At 34.3% G+C, this 17,939-nt stretch overlaps 1 protein-coding gene across 1 annotated transcript; it reads right to left on the reverse strand.

The window, feature by feature from the left end:
- Nucleotides 1-263: 263 nt before the first annotated feature.
- LOC143046486 (beta-1,3-galactosyl-O-glycosyl-glycoprotein beta-1,6-N-acetylglucosaminyltransferase-like) lies at nt 264-17,128 on the reverse strand. Its single transcript, XM_076219643.1, has 3 exons — nt 16,626-17,128; nt 4,611-4,837; nt 264-580 (listed from the first exon to the last, which is right to left on the reverse strand). Exons 1-3 carry the CDS (start codon nt 17,126-17,128, stop codon nt 264-266), a joined length of 1,047 nt encoding a protein of 348 aa, XP_076075758.1.
- Nucleotides 17,129-17,939: the final 811 nt, after the last annotated feature.

Here is a 17,939-nt window from a genome sequence, read left to right on the forward strand (position 1 = left end):
TTTGGTTTGATGTGTTATGTATTTGTATATTGTTGATTGTCTTTTGCATTTTTATCTTATTTATTTATTTTTTTGCAACATTGTCAGTTTATAATAGTTTGAAAGTCCCTTTAGTTTCTTTCACCTCGAATAGAATTTAATAATTTAGGAAACGTAGAGGATGTACAATTTTGCAAATATGAATATAAATATAATAAATGAAATAGTGACACGATTGTTTTACTAGGATCAGAATGGCAAATTAAAGACCAGTTTATATAGTTTTATATAGCATTTTTAATAAAATCTAATGACCGATACTTAGCAATGTTAAGTTTAAAGCCATTGAAATATTCATCTCTAGTTCGATTAAACATCAGCTGGTCCAAACATTTGAGAGTGTATGGCTGATAATTAAGGAAAAATTTGTTTGCGAACATTTCTGGTCTTTTAGATAACAATGGCAGATCTCCTACTCCAAATATACATATATCTCTGACTACTGTGCCGTGACAGGGCCAGTTGAAAAGGGAAGATAGTGGACCCCAGTTTTTAAATCTTGTCAGAAATGGATTTGATTTGCAGTCTGTTTCCGGAACACCTGAAAAAAAGTAACTGGTTACTAGAAACATCAATTTATATCTGTTATAATAAATATGTATAATCAAAACTTATCATTATCATTTGGCACTTGTCATGAAATCTGTAAAAAAAAATCAGAAATTTTTCAAAGATTATGTCAAATCACATGTAATTTCAGCGATTATATATATATAATAACTTATAATAATGCAAAATCCCTGAAAAAAAGGAATTAAAAATAATCCCATACTATATATACGATTTCACTGTAACATTAATGTATACACATACAAAAACATTGTCTTTGTTATCTTACAAAAGGAAAATAAAAATGTCTTTCTTATGGAGCAACCATTTAACTTCAAAAAGGGGGGATGGCTTTTTTTCTTAGTAAGAAAATATTTTCCACGCAATCAATCAGCTTTTTTTTTCAAAATTTAACATTTTTAAGATATGGAGGGAATTTGCATTCAAAATATGTCATCTGCTTGACCAGTATATTTTTTCACTCAAATTGGGGATCAGCACATTTATTTACAAAAAATACTGAAAGAATGACACTGCAGACTTGTTACGTTCAGCAGAAATTAAGCATAAAATCATGTTTGTACAACAAAGATAATTATTCTTAAGCAGTCGTATATGTCAGACACAGAAAGAAGTTCTAGAGTTACGAGTTACGTGAACTACCAAGACAGTTACGCCACGACACACTTTTTACAGCCGATTTACATAAACCAACCCGAGAGTTACACCACAACACAATTTTTTACAGCCGATTTATATGATCTACTCAGATAGTCACGCCACAACACAATTGTTAACAGCCGATTTCCATGAACTATCCAGTGAGTTACGACACAACACAACTGTTAACAGCCGATTTACATGAACTACCCGGAGAGTTACGTCACACAAATGGTTTAGTTGTCGTTTGTTTATGTAATATATACGTGTTTCTCGTTTCTCGTTTTGTTTATATAGATTAGACCGTTGGTTTTCCCGTTTGAATGGTTTTACACTAGTAATTTTGGGACCCTTTATAGCTTGTTGTTCGGTGTGAGCCAAAGCTCCGTGTTGAAGGCCGTACTTTAACCTATAATGGTTTACTTTTTAAATTGTTATTTGTATGGAGAGTTGTCTCATTGGCACTCACACCACATCTTCCTATATCTATTTTAAAGACCATTAACATGAACTACCCAGAGGGTTACGCCATAACACAATTGTTTACAGCCGATTTACATGAACTACCAAGAGAGTTACGACACAACACAATTGTTTACAGTCGATTTACATGAACTACCCAGAGAGATACGTCACAACAAAATTGTTTACATCCGATTTACATGAACAACCAAGAGAGTTACACCATAACACAATTGTTTACATATGATTTACATGAACTACCCAGAGAGTTTCGACACAACACAATTGTTTACAGCCGATTTACATGAACTACCAAGAGGGTTACGTCATGACACAGCTGTTTACAGCCGATTTACATGAACTACCCAGAGAGTTACACCTCAATACAAATATTAACAGCCAATTTACATGAACTACCCAGAGAGTTACACCTCAACACAAATGTTAACAGCCGATTTACATGAACTACCAAGACAGTTACACCAAAACACACTTGTTTACATCTGATTTACAAAAACAACACAGAGAGTTAAGCCCCGACACAATTGTTTACAGCTGATTTGCATAAACTACCCAGAGAGTTACGACACAACACAATTGTTTACAGCGATTTACATGATCTACCCAGAGAGCAACACCACAACACAAATTTTTACAGCCAATTTACATGAACTACCCAGAGAGTTACGACACAACACAATTGTTTACAGCGATTTACATGAACTACCCAGAGAGCAACACCACAACACAATTTTTTACAGCCAATTTACATGAACTACCCAGAGAGTTACGACACAACACAATTGTTTACAGTGATTTACATGATCTACCCAGAGAGTAACACCACAACACAATTGTTAACAGCGATTTACATGAACTACCCAGAGAGCAAAACCACAACACAATTATTTATAGCCGATTTAAATGAACTACCCAGACAGTTACACCACAACACAATTGTTTACAGCCGATTTACATGAACTATCCAGAGAGTTACGACACAACACAACTGTTAACATCTGATTTACATGAATTACCCAGATAGTTACGACACAGCACAATTGTTTACAGCCGATTCACATGATTAACATGAACTACCCAGAGAGTTACACCACAACACAATTGTTTACAGCCGATTTACATGAACTACCCATAGAGTAACGACACAACACAATTATTATTGTTTACAACCAATTTACATGAACTTCCCAGAGAGTTACACCTCAATACAAATATTAACAGCCGATTTACATGAACTACCCAGAGAGTTACACCTCAACACAAATGTTAACAGCCGATTTACATGAACTACCAAGACAGTTACACCACAACACACTTGTTTACATCTGATTTACAAAAACAACACAGAGAGTTAAGCCCCGACATAATTGTTTACAGCTGATTTGCATAAACTACCCACAGAGTTACACCACAACACATTTTTTTACAGCGATTTACATGATGTACCCAGAGAGTAACACCACAACACAATTGTTAACAGCGATTTACATGAACTACCCAGAGAGCAACACCACAACACAATTAATTACAGCCGATTTAAATGAACTACCCAGACAGTTACACCACAACACAATTGTTTACAGCCGATTTACATGAACTATCCAGAGAGTTACGACACAACACAACTGTTTACATCTGATTAACATGAATTACCCAGAGAGTTACGACACAACGCAATTGTTTACAGCCGATTCACATGATTTACATGAACTACTCAGAGAGTTACACCACAACACAATTTTTTACAGCCGATTTACATGAACTACCCATAGAGTTACCCCACAACACATTTGTTTACATCTGATTTACATAAACTACACTGAGAGTTACGCCACAACACAATTGTTTACAGCCGATTTACATGAACTATCCAGAGAGTTACGACACAACACAACTGTTAACATCTGATTTACATGAATTACCCAGATAGTTACGACACAGCACAATTGTTTACAGCCGATTCACATGATTAACATGAACTACCCAGAGAGTTACACCACAACACAATTGTTTACAGCCGATTTACATGAACTACCCATAGAGTTACGACACAACACAATTATTATTGTTTACAACCAATTTACATGAACTTCCCAGAGAGTTACACCTCAATACAAATATTAACAGCCGATTTACATGAACTACCCAGAGAGTTACACCTCAACACAAATGTTAACAGCCGATTTACATGAACTACCAAGACAGTTACACCACAACACACTTGTTTACATCTGATTTACAAAAACAACACAGAGAGTTAAGCCCCGACATAATTGTTTACAGCTGATTTGCATAAACTACCCACAGAGTTACACCACAACACATTTTTTTACAGCGATTTACATGATGTACCCAGAGAGTAACACCACAACACAATTGTTAACAGCGATTTACATGAACTACCCAGAGAGCAACACCACAACACAATTAATTACAGCCGATTTAAATGAACTACCCAGACAGTTACACCACAACACAATTGTTTACAGCCGATTTACATGAACTATCCAGAGAGTTACGACACAACACAACTGTTTACATCTGATTAACATGAATTACCCAGAGAGTTACGACACAACGCAATTGTTTACAGCCGATTCACATGATTTACATGAACTACTCAGAGAGTTACACCACAACACAATTTTTTACAGCCGATTTACATGAACTACCCATAGAGTTACCCCACAACACATTTGTTTACATCTGATTTACATAAACTACACTGAGAGTTACGCCACAACACAATTGTTTACAGCCGATTTACATGAATTACCCAGAGAGTAACGACACAACACAATTGTTAACAGCCGATTTACATGAACTACCAAGAGAGTTACGCCACGACAAAATTGTTTCTATCCGATTTATGAACTTACCTTTGTACGATCCTGATATATTTAGGTGTGGATTATAGTTTAATGTATTGAAAAATATTTCTGAGGCATGTTGAGCATTTTTAGTCCAGTTGAAAAGATCGCTAGCTACTTTGTTAAAGAGAATGTATTCTACGAATCTCCTGTTGGCAACAATATGCACGGATCCATGTATAGGACGAATGCTATGGGGAGGTGGCGGTAAACCATTCCATCTCCCTGTCAACGCTCTACAATAAAAAAAAAAAAAAAAAAAAAAAAAGAAGACTACTTACAATTTCATATAAATCTTTAATAGCCTTTATCGAGATTGTTTTCAAATTTCGAGTTTAAATATATTGAAACTAAGTTCTAATTTCCCTTAGCTAAGCATAACTAAGAATTGAGATGGTTTAAGCTGAGAGTGTTCGGTTTTGTTTCATGTGTAATGCAACCTTATTTATGTTTTGCTTCATAAATGTTTGGTTTCGAAAGTCGATTGTAAAAGTTATTCGTAAAACATGTGCCGCGCACGCTAAAATCGGCATCAAAGATGTCAAACCGGTTTCGTTGGGTGCTTAGTATGTTATTTCGAAAGGTATCAGACCATAATAACAGTATGATTATTCGGGTTGTTAACGACCTTGACTGGCTATACAGCCTCGCACTGTCGGCTCTATACCCGAAGACGATTGGTGAGCATTAAATAATTTTTGTTGCAAAGGTTGGTCAAGAACAGGTGGAAGGCGTCATTTTGGTAGACGGCCATCTTGGTTTACGTGGGTTGTTTTTGTCATATTCTAATTTGTTCTTCCTTAACATTACTCAACAACGGCTGCTTTTAGGGCCAGGATGATCAGCTGGGCAGCCCGCTAACTACGACGATGTGTTACTGGTAGATAAATCATTAACTTCATTGACTGCTACTGCACTAAAACTACACTACAGCTTGACCTCGGCCGTCTGGGCAACACATGACAATCACCCATCCACGATGCAATGGTTTGAAGAGTGTCGCTGACGCAGGTTTGCTGTGACTTGTTTGTTGTTTAACAATATGAACAGCGTAACAGGTCGTGGTTAAAGGATAATCGGATCCAAGAAGTCATGTCGCCCTACCAGGACAGACAGAACAAAACTTCTGTACGTTTTTACTTAATATCAAAATATAACATTATTGTCTAATTAACACTTTGTTTTGCCTTGAAGGCACTTAAAATTTCTTTTTTTTTTATTGACCGCAAACTATTTTTTTATACTTTAAACATTGCTCTTCAAATTAAACTTTCATATGATCTAAATGTTTTAACTGGACTTTATTTAACTATCTTTAACGAGTTAAAAGTTAAAAGTATATTACGACTATTTTAATTCATACTGATTTGACAAATTTAAAAAGAAATATATATTTCAAAATATTATTTCTGCTAAAAATTGGTCCGCTTAACTTGATACACTACATTTCTAATGTTGATAGTAAATAAATGGTGACTGTAATACTTTTTAGATATCCATGTCCTAAACTCAATTGTCAATATAAAAAAGAAGATGTATGATTGCTATTGAGACAAATCTCCACTAGAGACCACATGACACAGAAATTAACAACTGTAGCTCTCCATACGGCCTCCAACAATGATCAAAGCCCATACATGTACCGCACAGTCAGCTATAAAAGGGCCCGAAATAACAAATGTAAAACAATTCAAACGAGAAAACTAACTTACTAATTTATGTAAAAAAAAAAAGAAGGAAAAAAACAATATGAACACATCAACAAACGACAACCGCTGAATTACAGGCTGCTGACGTGGGACAGGCATATACATTCAGAATGTGGCGGCGATAAACGTGTTAGCGGGATTCTAAACCTCCCCTACCCAGTATCAGTTGTGAAAATACAAACAGAGAAAAATAAACAAAGAATCATATGTACTTTAAACGGAGCTAGGCACTGTGTCACAACATGGGAGAATCAAATGTACTTCAATCAGAGCTAAACACTATGCAACAAGAGGATTAGAATCCCCTAATGTGCATCCAACATTAGCCATAAGTATCCCGAATACACAACAAGTAAGGAACTCAAAACAATTTCTTGATCAGCAGATATTAGATATCTTCGAAAGAAAGTACATTTTGTAAGCGTTAATAGACCGCGCTGAAGTACGTCGATTATTCATAGTTCATTATTCAAAATTCAATAATGAATAATGAAATAGTTCATTATTCATTATTCAATGTTTAAAAAATGAATAATGAATAATGAAATAGTTTATGTTTCATTATTCAACTTGAAGCGGTGAATAGTGAAATAAAATTTTTTTAAAATTGACTGTGACACTATAGCTATATCCCGTATTTCTAAATTCATCTTTTTGGTGTTATCTAGCAAATATGCAAATAAATATCAGAATAAATAAATAAAAACACTCTTTCAATTTTAGTTTGGTATATTTATCTAGTTCCAAGTTTCGGAGGATAAACTAGTTGGTTTTCCTGACTATTTTTAAAAAGAAATTCCTTGGTTCAATGTAAGAACGACCTGAATACGAAAATTGAAATACTCTCCGTGGTCCTTTTTTTTTCACTGGACCTTTGCTATTCTTCATCCTTTAATAAATTATAGATAAGACAAGTCGATTGTGCCACAATGACCATTACACGGGTTACGGAGGACCTAAAAACCTAAATACGCATGAAAATTAAGAAATAGCCAATTTTGAATAATGAAATAGATATTTTGAATAATGGAATGGAATGCTGCGACCTTTTCGCCCCTAATTATAGATAAACCTTTTACCTCATTCAAAAGCTTATTAGGAGAGGAACAAAAGGTATATAGGCAACATGTTCCGCAACGCATATTAGAGGAGTAACGAAGGACCTAAATATCGAAATAAGCTTGAACATTAAGAAATAACTTATTTTGAATAATGGAATGGACTGCTGCAACCCTTCAATGCCAAATCCAGGCAACATTTATACACCAAATTAAATCTTATTGACAGAGGAATAAACTGAGTATAAATGATATGTGCCGCATTGCCCATTACACGGGTTACGGAGGACCTAAATGCCAAAATAAGCTTGAAAATTAAGAAATAGCCAATTTTGAATAATGAAATAGATATTTTGAATATTCCGAAAGCTTATTACGAGAGGAACAAAAGGCATATAGTCAAAATGTTCCGCAACGCATATTAGAGGAGTAACGAAGGACTAACATATCGAAATACGCCTGAACTTTGAGAAAAAGCCAATTTTGAATAATGAAATGGATATTTTGAATAATGGAATGGACTGGTAGGACCCTTCAGTCCCTAATTACAGATATATATTATACCTCAATCGCAAGCTTATCAAGAGAGGAACAAAAGGTATATAGTCAATATGTTCCGCAACGCATATTAGAGGAGAAACGAAGGACTTAAATATCGAATTACGCGTGAACATTGAGAAATAGCCAATTTTGAATAATGAAATGGATATTTTGAATAATGGAATGGACTGGTATGACCCTTCAGCCCCTAATTACAGATATATATATTATACCTCAATTGAAAGCTTATCAAAAGAGGAACAAAAGGTATATAGTTAATTTGTTCCGCAACGGATATTATAAGAGTAACGAAGGACTTAAATATCGAATTACGCGTGAACATTGAGAAATAGCCAATTTTGAATAATGAAATGGATATTTTGAATAATGGAATGGACTGGTAGGACCCTTCAGCCCCTAATTACAAATATATATTATACCTCAATCGAAAGCTTATCAAGAGAGGAACAAAAGATATATAGTCAATTTGTTCCGCAACGGATATTACAAGAGTAACAAAGGACTTAAATATCGAATTACGCGTGAACATTGAGAAATAGCCAATTTTGAATAATGAAATGAATATTTTGAATAATGGAATGGACTGGTAGGACCCTTCAGGGCCTAATTACTGATATATATTATACCTCAATCGAAAGCTAATCAAGAGAGGAACAAAAGGTATATAGTCAATATGTTCCGAAACGCACATTAGAGGAGAAACGAAGAACTTAAATATCGAATTACGCTGCAAATTAAGAAATAGCCAATTTTGAATAATGAAATGGATATTTTGAATAATGGAATGAACTGCTATGACCCTTCAGTCCCTGATTACAGATATATAGTATACCTCAATCGAAAGCTTATCAAGAGAGGAACAAAAGGTATATAGTCAATATGTTTCGCAACGCATATTAGAGGAATGACAAAGGACTTAAATATCAAAACACGCGTGAACATTGAAAAATAGCCAATTTTGAATAATGAAATGGATATTTTGAATAATGGAATGGACTGCTATGACCCTTCAGCCCCTTATTACAGATATATATAATACCTCACGAAAGCTTATCAAGAGAGGAACAAAAGGTTTATAGTCAATATGTTCCGCACCGCATATTAGAGGAGAAACGAAGGACTTAAATACCGAATTACGCGCGCAAATTCATAAATAGCCAATTTTGAATAATGAAATTGATATTTTGAATAATGGAATGACATGCTTTGACCCTTCAGTCCCTGATTACAGATATATTATACCTCAATCGAAAGCTTTTCAAGAAAGGAACAAAAGTTATATAGTCAATATGTTCCGCAACGCATATTAGAGGAGTAACGAAGGACTTAAATATCGAAATACGCGTGAACATTGAGAAATAGCCAATTTTGAATAATGTAAAGGATATTTTGAATAATAGAATGGACTGGTAGGACCCTTTAGCCCCTAATTAGAGATATATATTATACCTAAATCGAAAGCTTATCAAGAGAGGAACAAAAGGTATATAGTCAATATGTTCCGCAACGGATATTACAAGAGAAACGAAGGACTTAAATATCGAATTACGCGTGAACATTGAGAAATAGCCAATTTGGAATAATGAAATGGATATTTTGAATAATAGAATGGACTGGTTGGACCCTTCAGGCCCTTATTACTGATATATATTATACCTCAATCGAAAGCCTATCAAGAGAGGAACAAAAGGTATATAGTCAATATGTTCCGCAACAGACATTAGAGGAGAAAAGAAGGACTTAAATATCGAATTACGCTGCAAATTAAGAAATAGCCAATTTTGAATAATGAAATTGATATTTTGAATAATGAAATGAACTGCTATGACCCTGCAGTCCCTGATTACAGATATATATTATACCTCAATCGAAAGCTTATCAAGAGAGGAACAAAAGGTATATAGTCAATATGTTCTGCAACGCATATTAGAAGAGAAACGAAGGACTTAAATATCGAATTACGCGTGAACATTGAGAAATAGCCAATTTTGAATAATGAAATGGATATTTTGAATAATAGAATGGACTGCTATGACCCTTCAGCCCCTAATTACAGATATATATCATACCTCAATCGAAAGCTTATCAAGAGAGGAACTAAAAGTATATAGTCAATATGTTCCGCAACGCATATTATAGCTCTTCATCTTTTATATATGCTTTGGATTTCAAATATTTTGGCCACGAGCATCACTGAAGAGACATGTATTGTCGAAATGCGCATCTGGTGCAACAAAATTGGTACCGTTGATTTTATTAGAGGGAAGAAACGAAGGACTTAAATATCGAATTACGCGTGAACATTGAGAAATAGCCAATTTTGAATAATGAAATTGATATTTTGAATAATGGAATGAACTGCTATGACCCTTCAGTTCCTGATTACAGATATATTATACCTAAATCGAAAGCTTTTCAAGAGAGGAACAAAAGTTATATAGTCAATGTGTTCCGCAACGCATATAAGAGGAGTAACGAAGGAATAAAATATAGAAATACGCCTGAACATTGAGAAATAGCCAATTTTGAATAATGAAATGGATATTTTGAATAATGGAATGGACTGGTAGGACCCTTCAGCCCCTAATTACAGATATATATTATACCTCAATCGAAAGCTTATCAAGAGAGAAACAAAAGGTATATAATTAATATGTTCCGCAACGCATATTAGAGGAATAACAAAGGACTTAGATATCAAAACACACGTGAACATTGAAAAATATCCAATTTTGAATAATGAAATGGATATTTTGAATAATGGAATGGACTGCTATGACCCTTCAGCCCCTAAAAATAAACGAAATCAAATATGTAACAGCAGTCAGCACTTCGGTGTTGACATGAATGTCAATTATATGGTCATTTTTATAAATTTTCTGTTTACAAAACTTTAGAATTTTTCGAAAAACTAAGGATTTTCCTACCCCAGGAGTAGATTACCTTAGCCGTATTTGGCACAACTTCTAAGAATTTTGGGTCCTCAATGCTCTTCAACTTTGTATTTGTTTGGCTTTTTAACTATTTTGATCTGAGCGTCACTGATGAGTCTTATGTAGACGAAACGCGCGTCTTGCGTATAAAATTATAATCCTGGTACTTTTGATAACTATAAACAAACGACAATTACTGAATTACAGGCTCCTGACTTGGGACAGGCACATACACAAATAATGTGGCGGGGTTAAACATGTTAGCGGGATCCCAACCCTACCCTAACCTAGGACAGTGGTATAACAGTACTACATAAGAACGAACTATAAAAAAATCAGTTGAAAAAGGCTTAACTCATCAGTTGGACAAAAAATCAGGTGGACGTGGCCGGGAACTTATACATCCCGACACAAAAAGACACAATGAAAAGATTTGAGAGAACTCGCAGTTATCTGACAGCTAGTTCAAAGCCACTAACAACTAAAAAAACAGGTATCGACATATTGTAGATCTACGAATGTGTATATGTATATAACATACTAGTAATATTTAGTTACCTTTTAATTTACTGATAACAAAATCAATATTTATACAAATAAAAACAGTATTCAATGATCTTATTACAGTGTTGAATAGGTAACCTTTTAGAATTTTTTTATTTAAAGGAGCGACAAGTTTACATGGATCATTTCTAAATTTCCGGGCACGGTTAACAACATTTCCGTAAACATGAGGATGTGCTATCCCGTTTGAAATAAGTTTTCTTCAGGTACAACCAAACTTTAAAACCAAATCTTTATATCTATGGAAAAATTTAGTAAAGGTTATAAGTAAATTATGGTAACGACATCCCTGATTTAATAATTTGCCAGTAATACATAGATTGCGTTCGTTAAAATCAAAAACGTAACAACAGACACGGGCATAGCGAACGAGCTGTTAAATATAAACACCGTAAGATGGTGCCAAAGGAACATCACCATCTAAAAATGGAAAATTAACAATAGGAACGAAAAATCGTCTCTTTTGTCGTAAATTTTAGTGTGGAGTTTCCCGTTTACATGTAAAACCGAAATATCTAAATCAAGGAAAGGACAGTTATTACCGAATAGATTTGATTCTTTTAGAGTAAGTTCCTTAGGGTAAATTTCAGCAATATATTTAGAAAATGTTTGATTATTTAACGAAAAAATATCATCAAGATAACGGTAAGTGTTGTTGAATTTATCAATTAAATGCAGTTTCGACGGGTCTTTACTGAGTTTAGTCATAAACTGTGATTCATAACAGTACAAAAACAAGTCTGCTATTAAAGGGGCACAATTAGTGCCCATGGGGATATCTACAACCTGTCGATAAATTTTGTTGCCGAAACGTACATAAATATTATCAAGGAGAAATTAACAGCTTCAATCATTTCATCACACCTCCAGTAAGTATATTTAGCATATTTACCTGCTTTAAATGAGTTGCAGCAAATATATTTGCATTCCGCTTTACCAAACGACCATTTAATCAAATAGGAAAACTTTTGTTTAATAAGATAGTGTGGAAGTGCAGTGTAAAGAGTAGAAAAATCAACAGAATCTAAAGGACCAAAAGGGCTGGCACTGTTGCAGGAAGGTCTGCGATCTTTTTGGTGATATGTGAAGCTGCCTCTTGCTGAGCCTCAACCACAGGCTTGAACACCTTGTAAAGGTTCCGGCTTAATTCAACCTAATCGAGGCGATGCTGCATATTACTGGCTTGAATCGTCCGTTCTGTGTCTTGCAACTCCCTGGAAAGTCCCTCACGCTGCTTAGGGTCGATAATCTTGATAAACGTTATTTATCTGATAGGATAGAATACTGTTGAACGCTCCTAAGCGTTGGTGTGAACGCCCCTAATCGATGAGTTGCACATGAAGGTATTACACGGCTGATACGGATCCCTTTTCTTCGAAAGATTCAAGTGTCATGGGTATGTGCACTGGTGGCCTCGAATCGTCTTGACAGGGCATTGGGATTGGGGTTGAGAAAATCGACCCACCTTACCATAAGGGTGGAGTTCCATGCGTTGTGTTTTTTCTATCTGTGAATTTTTACTTTTTTGTGTGTGTGTTTCTTTCTTCCACAAAGACACATTTTCCCTCGACCCCAACCTCAAAATGGGGGTGTGGCAGACCTCTCATAATCATACTACTGTTCCTCTATAAATAAGCTTACAAATAAGGTATAAGGTATATCTATAATTAGGGGCTAATGGGTCACAACAGTCCATTCCATTATTCAAAATATCCATTTCATTATTCAAAATTGGCTATTTCTTAATTTTCAAGCGTATTTTGGCATTTAGGTCCTGCGTAACCCCTCTAATGGTCATTGCGACACATTTCGTTTATACTCAGTCAAATACATTATGTTCCTCTTTTAATACGCTTTCGAATGAGCTATAAGGTTTATCTATAATTAGGGGCTAAAAGGTCGCATCATTCCATTCCATTATTCATAATATCTATATCATTATTCAAAATTGGCTATTTCTTAATTTTCAAGCGTATTTTGGCATTTAGGTCCTGCGTAACCCCTCTAATGGTCATTGCGGCACATTTCGTTTATACTCAGTCTATTCCTCTATCAAAAAGCCTTAATTTGGTGCATTATTTTTGCCTTGATTATGGACTGAAGGGTTGCAGCAGTCCATTCCATTATTCAAAATAAGCTATTTCTCAATGTTCACGCGTATTTCGATATTTAAGTCCTTCATTTTTCCTCTAATATTCGTTGCGGAACATATTGACTATATACATTTTGTTCCTCTCTTGATAAGCTTTCGAATGAGGTATAAGTTTAACTATAATTAGGGGCTAAAGGGTCGCAGCAGTCTATTCCATTATTCAAAATATCCATTTCATTTTTCAAAATTGGCTATTTCTCAATGTTCAAGCGTAATTCGATATTTAAGTCCTTCGTTACTCCTGTAATATCCGTTGCGGAACAAATTGACTATAAAACTTTTGTTCTTCTCTTCATAAGCTTTCGATTGAGGTATTATGTATAGCTGTAATCAGGGACTGAAGGGTCAAAGCAGTTCATTTCATTATTCAAAATTGGCTATTTATTAATTTGCAAGCGTAATTCGATATTTAAGTCCTTCGTTTCTCCTCTAATATGCGTTGTGGAACATATTGACTATATACCTTTTGTTCCTCTCTTGATAAACTTTCGATTGAGGTACACTATATATCTGTAATTATGGGCTGAAGGGTCATAACAGTCCATTCCATTATTCAAAATATCCATTTCATTATTCAAAATTGGCTATTTCTCAATGTTCACGCGTATTTCGATATTTAAGTCCTTCGTTTCTCCTCTTATATGCATTGCGTAACATATTGGCTATGTACCTTTTGTTCCTCTCTTGATAAGCTTTCGATTGATGTATAATATATATCTGTAATATGGGGCTGAAGGTTCATAGCAGTCCATTCCATTATTCAAAATGTCCATTTCATTATTCAAAATTGGTTATTTCTCAATGTTCAGGCGTATTTCGATATGTAAGTCCTTCGTTACTCCTCTAATATGTGTTGCGGAACATATTGACTATATACCTTTTGTTCTTCTCTTGATAAGCTTTCGATTGAGGTATAATATATATCTATAATTAGGGGCTGAAGGATCGTAGCAGTCCATTCCATTATTCAAAATATCCCTTTCATTATTCAAAATTGGCTATTTCTCAATGTTCACGCGTATTTGGATATTTAAGTCCTTCTTTACTCCTCTAATATGCGTTGCGGAACATATTGACTATATATCCTTTGTTTCTCTCTTGATAAGCTATCGATTGAGGTATAATATATATATCTGTAATTAGGGGCTGAAGGATCATAGCAGTCCATTCCGTAATTCACAATATCCATTTCATTATTCAAAATTGGCTATTTCTCAATGTTCAGGCGTATTTCGATATGCAAGTCCTTCTTTACTCCTCTAATATGCATTGCGGAACATATTGACTATATACCTTTTGTTCCTCTCTTGATAAGCTTTCGATTGAGGCATAATATATATCTGTAATTAGGGGCTGAAGGGTCCTACTAGTCCATTCCATTATTCAAAATATCCATTTCATTATTCAAAATCGGCTTTTTCTCAATGTTCACGCGTATTTCGATATTTAAGTCCTTTAAGACACCAACTCAGTTTCTGATGCCATTTGATAAACTCGGATCCTTCAAATTATGTTCTAAAAATAGAACCTCTTCAAATGGTATATTTCTGTTTCAAGTGGCGAACCCCTGGTTTTGATGTTGTGTTAAAACTTGAGGCTCACCTTAGTATATGTGCATATAAAACGAAGGACACATGACAAAATTGTGTTTTGGTGATTTTGATGTGTTTGTAGTTCTTACTTTACTGAACATTCTCGCTGCTTACCAATATCTCTATCTATAATGAACTTGACTCAGTAGTAACAGTGGAAAATATTTTGTAAAATTACAAAATTTATGAAAATTGTTAAAATTGACTAAAAAGGGCAATAAATCTTTAAGGGGTCTATTGACCGTTTTGGTCATTTTTGACTTATTTTTAGGTCTAACTTTGCTGTACATTATTGCAGTTTACAGTTTATCTCTATTTATAATAATATTCAAGATAATAATCAAAAGCAAACATTTTTCTTAAAATAACCAATTCAGGGGCAGTAACCAAACAACGGGTTTTCTGAATGGTCTGAAAATTTCATGACCTAATGAACAATTTTATTCTGTCAAATTTGCTCTAAATGCTTTAGTTGCAGAAATATAAGCCAACAACTGCTTTTTTACATATGTACTATTTTTAGCCATGTCGGCCATCTTGGTTCGCAGACGGGATCGTTGGACACAATTTTAAAACTAGAGACCCTAATAATGATTGTGAACAAGTTTGTTCAAATTTGTCTTAGTAGTTTCAGAGGAAAAGATTTGTGAAAAAGATTACAAAAATTTACGAAATATTGTTAAATATTGACTATAAAGGACAATAACTCCTTAAGGGGTCAACTGAACATTTTGGTCATGTGACTTATTTGTTGATCTGACTTTGCTGAACATTATTGCTGTTTATAGTTTATCTCTATCTATATAATATCCAAAAACGGCAAAATTTCCTTAAAATGACTAATTCAGGGACAGCCTGCAACCTAGCAACAGGTGATTCGATTCATCTTAAAATTTCATAACAAATTTATGTTGACATAATAAACAACTTTACCCCATGTCAGATTTGCTCTAAAAGCTTTGGTTTCAGAGATATAAGCCAAAATCTACATTTTACCCCTATGTTCTATTTTTAGTCATGGCGGCCATTATGAATGGTTGGCTTGGTCACCGGACATACTTTGTAAACTAGATACCCCAATAATGATTGTGGCCAAGTTTGTTTAAATTTGGCTCAGTAGTTTCAGAGGAGAAGATTTTTGTAAACGTTAACGACGACAGACTACGGACGACGGACCCCTAGTGAAGAGAAAAGCTCACTTGGCCCTACGGGATAGGTAAGCTAAATAATTGAACCTTAAACTGATTTCCACTCACAGTATCAGTATACAAGAGATGGAATGTACTTAGGAATATTTGAAATTCATTTTGTCAAAGTCAGACTAACAAAATCATGACAAAAACGAAAAACGGTCAAAATACAAATAATTTGTTTAACATATAACAATCCTGTCTCAAAAGCGTTATTTTTTTAATTCGAAACAATAATGAATAGAATACTTTAAAAAACACATACCTTTTTACTGTTCCTTCAATATTATTAGCACCATTGTAAGTCTTCAATATTCTCACCAATTCTAGATTGGTTCGTAATGGAAATTCTTGACCTGTTAAATTTATAAAATATTTCCATTTCTTATGTCTCCAAAGATCTTTCATGCACTCCATGTCCGGTGTTAAACAACTAGTGTCTCCCCATGTTACGCTGATTGATCTGGTTGACATAAACACATTATCAAAGCAACTTGTTATTCCTCTAAGTGCCTGCTTGAAAGTATCGTCTGCCTTTTTATCACAGTGTATACAGTAAACGTTTTGTGGACGATAAATTGACCTTAATAATCTTTCAACTTGTTCTATATGTTTATATACAACTATACTATATGCTATAGGGAAGTTTTCTTCTTCTTCTGTCAAAGATGATGTTATAAAACCAGTTTCACTTATATATTGCTGGCAATCTGTAGTTCTGTTTAAATAAAATGAAGGGGGGACTACATCAAAATGTGTATGACGCATTGCACTTAAGATTCGTTTTTGTTCCGTCGTATTACCATTAATCAGAAAATTACAGTTAACACCTTCCACTGCCCTATTTTGTTGGAATTGCATCCAATTCGGAAACTCTTTGTTTTCACTCATTAGTATATCGGAGGATTTTGTAGTTTGGTATGGATAAAATCCGGGACAATCGACGCCTTCCCATGGAGCCTTATTTGTTTCAATGTCCTCTTGGCTGATAATTAATGTTTTATTAGTTGTTTTTAGCCTGTTTAACGAAGATTTATGTCCTATGTTGATACTTTGTAAATGTGCTTCGTTATGTACAGTTCTTTCAGCATTGTGACGACGTTCCGTCTTTCGAATTTTTGAAATGTTAGATATTCCTGAATCAATAGTATGATAATAAGAATAAACTGTTAAAAGTACAAAACAAATTGTACTTGTGACAATTAACCTTTTGTTGTATCTACGTCGACAGAAGACAGTATACATCCCTAGAATGGTAACACGTGTCTTTATATTTCACTGAAAATACTATTCTTTAAACAAGATGAAAACTTGTTGGCCATTCACTGCAACGAAATTTATAAATATCTGTACATATCATATTGTTAATGAATATAAATCCCTCCTACTATCCTATTTGCCAGCAATTGCAATTGCCTCGTTCTGACGTCATTGATTTACATTTTATCAAATACGTACTAGAATACATTTATTAAATGTTAAAGCTATTTATAATATCTGTATGAAGATTTGTAGACTGTGGCTTTGCCTTAATTTTTGTTCGTTAAGTGATTTTATTTGAATCTAATGTAAGTTCAGT

This window comes from Mytilus galloprovincialis, chromosome 9 (genome assembly GCF_965363235.1).
Source record: "Mytilus galloprovincialis chromosome 9, xbMytGall1.hap1.1, whole genome shotgun sequence".
Taxonomy (NCBI): Eukaryota; Metazoa; Mollusca; class Bivalvia; order Mytilida; family Mytilidae; genus Mytilus; species Mytilus galloprovincialis.

Bases quoted from the DNA above. Each gene is read 5' to 3' on its own strand.
- LOC143046486 (XM_076219643.1), bottom strand. From the start codon at position 17,128: ATGCGTCATACACATTTTGATGTAGTCCCCCCTTCATTTTATTTAAAC. The intron at 4,838-16,625 runs GTATGTGTTTTT...TTTTTATTGTAG, and splicing joins ATTGAAGGAACAGTAAAAAG to AGCGTTGACAGGGAGATGGA. The intron at 581-4,610 runs GTAAGTTCATAA...ACTTTTTTTCAG, and splicing joins TATATCAGGATCGTACAAAG to GTGTTCCGGAAACAGACTGC.